The sequence below is a fragment of the Camellia sinensis genome, chromosome 5, assembly GCF_055761805.1.
Source record: "Camellia sinensis isolate YWXY chromosome 5, ASM5576180v1, whole genome shotgun sequence".
Taxonomy (NCBI): Eukaryota; Viridiplantae; Streptophyta; class Magnoliopsida; order Ericales; family Theaceae; genus Camellia; species Camellia sinensis.
The window spans coordinates 85,688,403-85,701,817 of record NC_138965.1 but is presented as its reverse complement, the minus strand read 5'-3'; the positions used below and the strand labels follow the sequence as shown (position 1 = coordinate 85,701,817).

Here is a 13,415-nt window from a genome sequence, read left to right as displayed (position 1 = left end):
ATTTTCTTACATCTAAAAAGACACAAAAGATAAAGCTAGAATAGAAATAAAGAAACAAACACAGCAATTATCAAAAGCAAAAGCCACCCCCATCTGGTGTTGTCCATCACTGGGCTCCCCAATCTCAAAATGTTTTTCTTTTTGTCTTTTTAGTGACTATCTTACATGTTTAAACCTTCCCAAATATAGCCATATGACACTCTCTCTCCCAATGCAGATTGAAAATTTTCATTATAAAACCTACAAATCATTTACAAATCACATCTCATTGTCATGTTGGGTCAACCGGCACAACTTAGCATACATAAGCTGTTTTTTTTTTTTTTTTTTTTTTTTTTTTTTTTTTTTTTTTTTTGTAACACAAAAAAGGATGTTCTCAGGTGTTATCACTACATGCGTTGGCCCAGGCCCCGGGGTAGCCGGTTGCCAGCCTGATTAAACCCAACCCATAGGAAGGGACCCACCACCGAGACACCAGTGGAGCTCATCAACCGCTCCAGCCACGAACAAGTTGCAATCGGAGTACAGCGCGAGGTCGCTGAAGCGAGCCTTTGGAAAATCTAGGATTTTTCATGCCCCCAGGAATCGAACTTAACTCATGACTGTGGGAAGGCAATGCCTTCACCACTGGGCCACCACTCTCGGTGGTGCATACAGAAGCTGGTTGATGGCAAAGTTTTGACACAAATTTTAATTTCATGACTCTTAAACATGTTAATTTAACTAATCAGCTTTACAAGTTAAAACATTAATTGGGCAAAATAATTAAAATATTTTAATTAATGTCATACTTATTAACATAATTTTTTAATATTATATTTTGTGTACTATTTAATATGAAAAATTAATGGAATTCATAGGAGATCTATTGTGGTAATAATTGTATATGTGTCACAAACACAAACATGATAAAATAATCTTAGGAAATTCTTTTCATGCCAAAAAAAAAAGCAAAAGAAGTCGTATCTGCTTCATCTTTTGCTTTATCCTTGCTGCTGCTTTTGTAAGTCCTCAAACAGTGACTTTATCTCTCTGTATCACATATTATCCCAACCCAATATTCATCTCCAAATTCCACAAAGCAACCTTCACAATTCACAACCTAAATTTTCTCTTTCTTTCTCTGCCTTCTTCTTCTTCTTCTTCTTCTCTCTCTCTCTCTCTATATATATAAAACCCTCACTCTCATAGACAGAGACAAAATCACAATCCAACTACACCAAAACAAAACAACAAACATGGAAATATTGTCACAAATGTGGTCTCTTCTAGGACTCCTCACAGTCCTCCAAAACATCTTGCCTTCTCAGCTTCTCTCACTCTTACACTCCTTCTATGAATCCCTCCAAGACTTCTTAAGCCCATACTCCTACTTCGAAATCCCCGAATTCAACGGCTACTGCGGCGTCGACCACAACGACCTCTACCGCCATGTCAACCTCTACCTCAACTCCATCAACTCCTCCGCCACCTGTCGCCGCCTCACCCTCTCCCGCTCCAAATCCTCCAATCGAATTGCCTTCACGGTCGCCCCCAATCACACCGTCCACGACTCCTTCGACCGCCACCGCCTCTCGTGGACCCACCACGTGGAGACGGTCCAGGACTCCATCGACGAGAAGCGTAGCTTCACCCTCAAGCTACCCAAGCGCCACCACCCTCTCGCCCTCCTCACCCCGTACCTCGATCACGTGACATCACGTGCCGAGGAGTTCGAGAGGGTATCACGTGAGAGAAGACTCTTCACCAACAATGGCCACGGCTCATACGAGTCGGGCTGGGCCTCTGTCCCCTTCCGCCACCCCTCCACTTTTGAAACGCTCGCGCTCGAGCCTGACTTAAAAACACAAATCATGGAGGACCTAAGAGCATTCTCTGAAGGGAGAGAGTTCTATCATAAAATCGGACGTGCATGGAAACGTGGGTATTTGTTGTACGGTCCACCCGGGTCTGGAAAATCTAGCCTCATTGCCGCCATGGCTAATTTTCTATGCTATGACGTGTATGATCTTGAGCTCACGAAAGTTTCAGACAACTCTGAGCTCAGAGCTTTGTTGATTCAAACTACGAATCGTTCTATCATTGTGATAGAAGACATTGATTGTTCTGTGGATTTAACAGGTGATAGATTGTCGAAAATGTCAAGGAAAGCAACACGCAGTGAGAAGGGCCGGCATGCAAGCGATGATGGAGAGGATAATGGGCGGGTGACATTGTCGGGGCTGCTGAACTTTACTGATGGACTATGGTCGTGTTGTGGTGAAGAGAGAATTATAGTTTTCACGACCAACCACAGGGACAATGTTGACCCGGCGCTCGTTAGATGTGGACGCATGGACGTGCATGTTAGCCTCGGCGCGTGCGGGGCTCATGCATTCAAGGCTTTAGTCGCGAAGTACTTGGGGGTGGGCTCCCACGTGCTGTTTGACGTGGCGGAGAGCTGTATAAGGTCGGGCGGGGCCCTCACACCAGCTCAGATCGGAGAGATCTTGTTGAGGAATCGTCGCGATGCTGATGTGGCAATCAAGGCGGTAATATCAGCGATGCAAGCCAAGATTTTGGGTGCTAATGTGGACTTCATAGAGGGCAGTAGAGAGTACGAGGAGGCAGGGGTGAATACGCCAGAAAGTGTTGACCGGAGGTTGGTGGAGTCGCCGGAGAATTGGGAGACTTCGCCCGGGAGAATAGGAGGGAAGAAGAGGAAAGAGCATGGGTCAACTTGGGAGAGAAAAGTCAAGTTCTTAATGAGGCTTAAATCTTTGACCAAGTCAGACTCTGGAAGGAGAGGCGTGTAACCTTTCTCTAATGTAACCATTTTGCTAGCTCTTTAACCGACCTTTGGAACCATACCAAATTGTAATGTTAATGTGTGATTTGGTACTTGGTGGACCTCCCTTATGAAAGGAGAAATTTTGGGTGGTTTTAAATGTTTGATTAACCTCTTAACGTGGATGTAATTAATCTTTCTTGGTGTATGCTATCATATATATAAAAAAAAATGCATAGTGATGAAATTTGGTTAAAAAAATAGAAAACTAAACAGTTTTATGTTTTATGTTTATAAAAAGGGTGATGCTATTTAAGCCAAAAAAAAATTAGATTTATGTTATAAATCCAATGATATAACAGTCTATTAGAATATCTAAGGTAACTCTCTTTCAAATATATTTTTTAATTATAAACCAACCATCTCACTTGCACATCATGGGGTCTAAAAAATAGGCTTGTATTTCTTTTTAAAAAGAAAAAAGGGCTTGTATATATCATTTCTTTATAAAAATATTAAATATATTTACATTTATTTTTAATATAAAAAAAATTATTTACTACACACATATGTTGTAAAAATTTATTGTAAAAACAAGTCGACTTAAAGTGACGGTCAACGATTAGAGATGGTAGTTGGAGGTAATTTCTAGCAAGACAAGACAGTCGAAGACAGTGGCCAAAAGTGATTTTCGACAAGAGGTGGTGATTGAATGTAATTTACAACAAGAGATGATTGGCGACTAGCAATGGTTGCCCACCATGAGAAGTAGTGGCTAGAGAAGAGCACTAGTGATGGTGGGGAGGGGGGAAGGGGGGAGAGGGGGTGAGTAGTGGGTGGAGGCCGAAGGAAGCAAAGAGAAGGAGAAAGAAATTCAATTATTTTTTCAAAACAAGAAAAAACAACCTTTTGTGGTTATAAAGTTTTAATAAATATTTTCAACCGTTTACAAGTTTTTTAAAGGAAAATACATATTACACATGTTTGCATTTATAGTTTTAAATTATTTTTTTTATAAATATATGGGGAGATAGTTTTGAAATACTCTTTCAATCCAAACAAACCCTTGTAGGATCTTCCCAACTATCACCTGAAATAGAAATAAAACTCCGGTCGGTGGTGCCGGAATCAACACTCTAACGAGCAAGTTAGTCTCTGTAAAAAGATTAGTGTTTTTGGTATCTTGAGTTACAAGGTTTTTAGCACTTACCTACACTCTCCCTTTTTCTTTTATAAAGTCATTCTCCTTAATATTTTCTCCATACAACTTAGCCTTTCATCATCACTCTGACAGGATCCATCTCCCTACTATACTTTTTAGAAAGGGATAGTCGGGTTTCACCTAATGGGACCATGCCGACTTACATGATATACTCGGCTTTGACATACGACAACAGTACCTTTAATTCGGCGTTTTCCTCACTCTGTATTTTATGTCTACTCTGTGATGACTTTCAGTTCAGTAGGCTTTGGCTCATTCGGCCCATCTCAGATAGGCTTAGATGTACTCTGTTTGTCATTTTAGTTATATCTATATTCAGCTCCCACAATATATATGCAAAATAACAAACATTGCTAAACAATCCCCTATTACTAATTTAATTTTCAGTCTTGTATTTGATTACGAAGTTAAGAGTTGGAGTCTTCAGTTTGTATTAGCCTGACTACAAGATGAAATTAAAAAAAATATTTAGGACTATAATTTGGGGGGAAGATGTTTTAAGGAATATTAATTATAAGATGTTTTAAGGACTACAAGATGTTTCAAGGAATATTTAAGGATTGTTAATTATAATGGTAATATGATGTAGTGATACTATTAATTATTAATAATAATAATAAAATAAAAATAAATAAAAAAACTTATATTATTGTTGTAAAAAAATATTTGATTCAGTTAGTGAGAATTAAGAAAGTTAAAAAAAATAAAATAAAAGTTAGTGTGAAACTAATATTTCAATCATATTTTTAGTTTCCTATTTGGGCATTTCGATTATAAGTTCAATTCAAAAAATTTGGGGCAATATTCCCAAATTCTATTTTTTTTTGGAGTCAAAGGGACAATAACAATTTAAAAGACTGTATTCTCCCTACTTATTTGTCTATCTATTTGTCCACTTATGTATCCACACTGCATCTCCTATCTGTCCATGTGTCACTAATATGTCTATCTAATCTGTCAATCTATACATATTAGCACCACCACTGGTCACTGATAGTCACCACCCACTGCCGGTCACATTGGTAAATTTTCTAAGCAACAGTCCCAAAAAAAATAAATAAATAAATAAAATAATATAATTTCAAGATAACAATTTTTCTGAGCAAACAATTTCATTAATCACATTCTTAATACAAAAACAAAACAATCATTAAATCTAATGTCATACGCGTTAAAGAAAAAAAAAAAGTATTTTCACAAATTTTCCGACCTATTTAAAAATAACACCACATTCGGCTTAATATTTTTCCACTACTTCCATAATGTTCTTCAACCTACTTAAAATATTATTCAGGGTCGTTTGGCATGCAAAGTTAGAATTAATTTAGTCAATAAAGACAAAATAAGGGAAATTCTATTTCTACACATATTTACTACTATGCAAATCATTTTTCTCCGTGTACATACATATTATTTTGATTACTAGTCATTATTCTCATCCCATACACCAATCCAATTATACCCTTAACTCAAATCCTTGTACACACACCGCCCCAACCCTCATTCTACACACCAAATGTTTCAATGAAGAAGATGAGTCTACAACAAACTCTAACATCCCCTTTCCCCTCAAAATCAAAGGGTAAGGGCATCTATTCATTTAATAATGTAACGCCCTTAAAATTTATGAACATTTATATAATCAATTTTATTAAATAATCTTTGTATGTTATCAATTGAATCCATTTCGCATGAATTAACTCATTAAAGAAAATATTGTCTTTCTCATAAAATTCTTCACAAGAGCTTACATTCATGCACTATACCTGTAATATTTAAGAATTTAAAAATACATATGAAATTTGAGAAATAAAAGAAAATACAACAAAAATGCCCTAAGGGCTTATATCTTTCAAGATGTGGGCCTTGATTACAACTAAGGGGTTCAATAGCTGTAAACATATAAACATTCAAGGAGTCTCAATGCTCCATCAAAAATCTCCACAAGATCACCAATGGAGTGGAATCACATAATCAAGACCTGAAAGTTTTGTTAGATTGGGGCCAGTAGGAATACCATTAATATAGTATATAAATAATCGAAACGCATATGATCATACTATGCACATGTTAAGAAAAATCCATATTTTCTCTTTTAAAATCAATAATGCTCAATGCATGATTTCCATTTAAAAATCTCATCCACAACAATGGGGTAGTAAATACACTATGATGTCCCAAGCAAGAGCTCTAAAACCATACATACATATATAGGTTTATATACAGAAAGTATTCCTACATTTGCTGACTTTAAAACAGTGGGACGATGGGCACCCAAAAACCTTCCCCTTCCACATTTGTCGACTCCTAAAATGGAGGGGTCGTGGACACCCAAAACCATATTTTTTTTTACATTTGTCGACTCTTGAAATGGTAGGCTCGTGGACGCCCAAAACCCTTTACCTACATTTGTCCGGCGATAAACCCAAGACAGAGCAATTGAGCAACTTGACTCCCCACACGAGTTCCAATACAATGCACAACTATTTCCAAAACTTGACTTAACTACCCAGACTCATACAATATTTACCCCCTTCCAACATTTCTAAATATTCATAAAATTGTAAAATCACATGAGAAAATTATAATGCACATGATGCACGAGTTTTCAAATCTAATTTACCTAAAGTTTATTCAATTCATAAGCAAGATTTAACAATATCAACAACAAAAGGATTTCTCCAACTTCTCAATTTCATAATTTTAGCATTCATCTATCTCAATACATGTATTCAGGAAAGTTCAAAAGTCTCATGTCTCAACACCTTTGCCATAATCATTCACCCAATTCCAAGATTTAAAAGTCAATTGAACCAAACACCACTGTTAAATCAAGTTTAAAGCTAGGGTTTTTAAGAAATTGCGGTTTTTCCTTCTTTTACACTTAAAGAACCAATATTTATCATCAGCATCAATAATCAACAAGAAATATTCATAATATTTCCAAAAAAATTAAGTACAATCCCCTTTCTATTTATCAAACCCATTTCATACAACAAAATCAGATCATACATTACTATAACTAAGAAAATACCACATATATACCTCATATCATAGATATACCAAGTTAAAGGTGCCCCTACCTCAAAGATGGGAGCAAAAGATGAAGCCCAAGGAGAAACCTTGAAGAAATCGCAATCCAATCGGTAAAGATGTTGATCTCCACGTGCTCCATGTTTTTAGCTCAAGATTAGGGTGGACTCTTGGTGAAAATTAGATGAAACTAAGGTTTGAAGGTCCAGGGTTTTGGATATAAAGGAAATGGAGAGAAGAGAGGAAGAAAGAATGAAAAGTTTGGACTAAAAAGTGACTTTAAAGTGACTGACTTTGAACAAACAGCTCGAGGGGTCAAAGCTTGGCTCAATGAATGAAATTAAGCTTTGAGAATCTCTGAACAAACCGCTCGAACAGTCAAAAGTTCGTTCGAGCAAACTATTCACACACTTTAGGTACGCAAACTTCGAACGGGGCATAACTCTCTTTTTCGGACTCCATTTTGGGTCATTCTTTTGTCTAAATCGAAGCCCCAGAAACAAGCTTTCCAATGGTTCTAGCCTCTCATCCAGATTCAAAGTGTGGAGGGAGAAAAAGGTAAAAGAGTGAAGACTATTCATGGAACAATTATCTGAATCAATATTTTTTATTCAGTCATACTTTACTATTATGATAACATCCTAATCAATACTCTAAAATAATCAAAAAGGCTCCAATTACAATAATAAGAAAGTCAAGAGCAATCCCACTAGTCCAAGGAGTACGAAGTGTTACAATCTCCCCACCTTAGGAAATTCCGTCCCCGAAATTAGAGTTCAATATTCAAAGTTTGGACAAACCCAAATGAAACAGATTTTGGAACTAAGACTACCACCAACTAATCACAAACGACCTCTATTCAACAACGAGTTTTTAGAAGAGTATCCCAATGCAAAAGATTGCATGTGTTGAATAAAAAACAACTCCATGAAAGAAGACAAAGCAATACAATGATATAAGGGGAACAACTCCCAATAGAATTAAAATTGCCACTCCAGAATCTAGTTCGAAATCTAATGAAAACTTTTATATTTCAGTCGCACATTGGGATTCTGACAACACCCCAAATAATGCAATTAAAAATTCCAAAGTGATGAGTCTCTCTTTGAACTCATTCGTAAGAATTACCTCTAACGAGCCACAAGAACCCATCGATTCTGCAAAACAAAAAGTCAAGCAAAATATCTCACTAGCATACCTTACAGTACTCGCGTTTCAAATAGACTCAACCTAGAGGGAATAACTCTCGGTTGTTTAACGACCTAAAACCTTAGAAAATAAACTCCCGCATCACATTCACACCACAAGAAAAAACTACCGGTTACTCAGTAACCAAATTTTCAAACGATTACCTCATGCTACTTCCAAAGTCCTTAACCCCCTCTCATAAGAAAGAATTTTTTTTAATGAGAGTTCCATCTCCCAATCATGACCTTCGACGAAACACCACCCAACAAAATCGAAGCACCACGAACTATATTCTTATAACACAACTATTATTTCATGCCTACACATTACTCAATTGCGTTTTTGAAAAAATTAAGAACCAAAAACACCAAGAAAAAAATATATTTCCTTTCAAAAGTAAAAGAGATTATTCTTGGTAGAAAGCATTATAAACAAAATAAATGTTTAAGATGCATATAAGTGAATTGTAAAAGTGAAGGGTTTGAAAAGAAACAATTTTTTCATTTTTATTTATTTATTTATTTATTTATTTATTTTGAAATAGTTAAGGGTTATACACATCATAAGACTCGATACACCCTCTTCATGATTATTTCTCCTTTACTCACTGGTTTATCTATAACAATAAATTCTCAATTTTAGAAAAAATAAGGTCATACTCAATAGGAAAACTCCGCTCTCAACTCTTTTCTCAAACATATTTCAACCGGTAACTCCCAACCAATGATCCCATTGCCATGGTGATGCCACAACCCATTTATAATTATTCAATCAACAACCACACATAACGACCACTATAAGGTTAAATAAAACAAATGAATGGGCTAAACGTGACAAGTTTGGAAAGTTATATCCTATTCACGACAACCACTACAATCCAACAATTACTCATTATTTATTTCATGTTCGCAACAAAAATTTTCACAATTAAACCTATTTTGGGGATCACACACAAACAACTAGAAACAAGTATCAAATATTTAGCACAACTTGTTATGCTCGTGAGTAACGTACGCAAGAACAAGTAATCATCATCCTTACACCTCCCATTCAAAGTCTAAGATGAGTTCCGAGCTGACTCATTGTCAACCTCTCCCCACACCACAACTACAATAGACAACACACGTAAAAGGAAAATTATCTACACCTACATCGGTTACTTATACTCACATAACACGATACACTCCTTGAAATCAATACTATACCCCAAATCCTTAAATCACAACAAAACCTCATAATTCAATGAATGAGTTATACTTCCTATCTTGGCAAAATCCTCAACTAACTATAAGAAAACAATCTCCAAACTAACAGCTAAATCTGAAATTTAAATTTAGCTCAACTAGTTAGACGTAAGAAAACTATTAATTACCTCAACCTATCAAATTTAATTATATAAATTATCTTAATCATGCATCCACTACATCAACTACTAGCTCAACTAGAACACAAAATATTAGCACGATTTAAGTCGAGGATGCATCAACGAACAACCACAATCTTAATGTCATCTCAAGCCTCCATTTGAAATCACCATTCACAAGATTTCAACAATTTTACCTAAGGATCATGGACCAAGTACTTACCCTCAAGTATTTCTTACAGCTAAAGGTTCTACAAAATGAAACTGAAAGTACAAAATATTTCCTTTTACCATGGAAGATAAATACTTCAAAATCCAAACTGTTATCATTCACCAAAAGTCAAATGCATAAGCATGACCTCAATAACCCTATTATATTAACACAGCAGTAACCCAAAATCTTTCTACATCCATGGTGAAATGACTAGGATTCACAATTAGCCACAAAGATAGAATTTCTCACTTGAAAATTATAATTATTCGCAATCACTAGTGACTATCCTAATATAAAATGGCAAATGTCAATCAAGAACCAAATCAATGTCTACTCCCAATGATAAGACAATGACAATCCCAAGTAAACACAAATTGGATCACATTGTCCTAAAAACAAAAGGACTAGTTGACCATTCATATCATCGTACCATTGCAATAAATTTAAACTCATAATCGACTCAAGCTCATAATTAAATTCAGTTGAAATTCTCAAAATGAGGAAGGTTAATCTATCGTGGCTCTAACTACTAATTTTACTAAACATGATTAACCGTTGAGGTATAGAAAAGTTTTCTTATCTAATTTTCATATTATTCGACCATTGTATAACTCTGTCTAGCACCACATCAACCTTGAAAAGGATAACCGTAGATTAGCTTTACCTTCTCATTGCATAACTAATGATTTCAACTCAAACTTTCATCTGCCAAAGAGCTTACATATTCTAAAACAAACTTTCTTCAATGCAATATCAAACACTCGCTATGTAAGTCCATCTTTCAAGGAAATAAAACTCATCAAGGTGACATCTAAAATAACACTACTAGCAACACTATAGTCCAATTATAGAGCGAAAGGTTTTGGATTTTTTTTCCCCAGAGTATTTTCTTGTTGAGGCTGGAATCAGTGACTCATCAATGCACACCCTTGTCCTGCCACTCAACAATGCTTATGATTCAAGATCCTTACTACACAAAATTTCTTCACCTTAACGGTAAGAAAAATTTGGGGTAGGGCCACTAAATAATTGACATTACTATTGACAATAACTCAACATAATTTAAGTAATACCGTAGCCTATAGAACATAGTGAGGGATTCAACCTCAGCTTTAACCATATAACTTATATTGCCACAATTTACACCATTTCCATTCATAACTCTTTCATATATATAACTCTTACAAAACTTGAACTCATAATCTGAAAAAGTCATAATTAACAATTATCAATCATTTTAAATTAAAAGTCTCGGCTGAACTCAATGGTATATTAACAACATAAATATACTCACATCGTCACCCAATCCCAAACAACTGTTTACATTTCCCGTATCCACAACTCCTACCTCATAACAATGATATAACATAAAGGGCATGCCTATTTGTGTCATGAGCCAGACTCATCCCTAGAGATTTGGATCATAACCGGCCAGTAATCATGAGATTACCTACGACCTTAGATAGAAATCAAAACATATTTAGTTATATGGGGCCAAAAATAAAAGCAGAATAACAAATTTTGTCCAATGAGTTGTGTATATATGGCGTAAATAAAAATATCTTAGATATTAGTAACTCACATCCATAAATATAAATAGATAATACATATCCAAGACCATTTACAAGTCATCATTGTACAAATCCAAAAACTTAAGTATAACCATGGTCAAACATGACCAACAAAAAATCAAAGAAATCAAAAGCCTCGCTCGTGAGGCGTTCCTTGACAGACTTCACAAAGATTGGGTAAACTCAACCGGTTCACTAGGGCTAGACGTCCCATTGCTCATCTACATACATATATAAAACAAAGTATCCTAACGCCCAGTGCATAACATCAGAGTAAAGAGGTTATATGAATGAGTTCTTTTATATAACATAAATCCTTCTATATCATATGCAAATTCCTAACGGAATGACCTTGGGTCCAATAGATGGTGGAACAACCTCGGGTTCAATGTAAACATATATGTAAATCTGAACTGATCATAACTTAACGGAACGACATTGGGTCCAATCATTTACGGGTGTATAATAACCATTTAGTCAATTCATAACAAACATTCAAACTTATCAGATATTCGGAACAACCTTGGATCCACTATATTAAATATACAGAATGACCTTGGGTCCATTTCAACCTTAGGTCCATCATATGCTTTTATTCTTGTCATTCATACTTACAGATCTTTTAAGAATCATGCAGATAGAAGACTTATTCATAGCAAAATCATAGGTTCGGAAAACTTACCTCATTGATAACACTTAGAAAATAATGTACATAAAAATATGTTTACTATGATGTTACTCACAGTGATTTGGTTGTCAACACGCCTCCGTGGATCAATCTATGTAACACATAAACACATACACATATTGGATCACATTGTTTCATTGGATTATCATTTCTTAATTAATTCTTTTATGTTCAATTCTTATTTATTAAGTCAATCATGAGGCTTATTTCATGCCTAAAAGTACTCAGAAATGAATGAGGATGCAGATGTGGACATAATATGACTTTTCAAAAATATGCTGAAACAGGACACTTCACTTGAACGCAACATTGGTCACTTGAGCGGACCACATGGTTTGGAAAGCGGATTCTCTTTCATCAGTCCATTAGAACAGTTCTCCATTTCGAGTAAGTTGGGTAAATGGTACAACTATCTTTGAGAAGCCATTTACAAATCTTTTGTAATACCCAGCTAATCCCATGAAACTTTGGACTTCCGTCACATTTGTCGGTGTAAGCCAAATCACAATTGCGTCAATCTTTTGCGGGTCTACTGAAATTCCATTCTTGTTAATCACATGGCCTAGAAACACAACTTTATTCAACCAAAATTCACTATTCTTCAATTTTGAAAATAATTTCTTCTCCTTAAGTGTTTGTAAAATAGTTCTCAAATGTTGTTCATTCTCTTCTTTACTTTTCGAGTAAATCAATACGTCATCAATGAATGCCACAATAAACCAATCAAGATAAGTTTTAAAGATTTGGTTTATAAGGTCCATAAAAGTTGCGGGTGCATTTCTCACTCCAAACGGCATAACTAAAAATTCGTAGTGACCATACCTTGTTCGGAATGCAGTTTTCTCAACATCTTTAGCTTTCACTTTCAATTGATGGTACCCAAATCTCAAATCAATCTTTGAAAACACTTGTGAACCTTGTAACTAGTCAAATAAATCATCCATATGAGGCAAAGGGTATTTGTTCTTGATCGTTACCTTATTCAATTCCCTGTAATCGATACATAAGCATAAAGTTCTATCCTTTTTTTTCATGAATAGGACCGGCGCACTCCATGGAAAAGTGCTATGTCGGATAAACCTTTTATCAAGAAAATCTTGCAGTTGATCCTTTAGTTCTTTCATTTCAACTGTTAACATTCGATACGGGATTTTTGAGATAGGATGAGTACCTGGCATAACCTCAATAGTAAATTTAATTTCTCTATCAACTAATTTCCTTAGCAATTCTTCTGGAAATACATCTGAAAATTCTCTAACTACTGAAATATCATCTAATAGAGTATCCATAGATTGATCAGTCAAAATACTACATAGATAATCCTGACACCCTTTCTTAAGCAATTTACATGCTTTCATTACCGAAATTA

At 35.4% G+C, this 13,415-nt stretch overlaps 1 protein-coding gene across 1 annotated transcript; it reads left to right on the top strand.

Moving 5' to 3' along the window:
* Nucleotides 1-1,040: 1,040 nt before the first annotated feature.
* LOC114316649 (AAA-ATPase At4g25835) lies at nt 1,041-2,970 on the top strand. The gene has a single exon (XM_028263334.2). It carries the CDS (start codon nt 1,239-1,241, stop codon nt 2,793-2,795), a length of 1,557 nt encoding a protein of 518 aa, XP_028119135.2. The 5' UTR covers nt 1,041-1,238; the 3' UTR covers nt 2,796-2,970.
* Nucleotides 2,971-13,415: the final 10,445 nt, after the last annotated feature.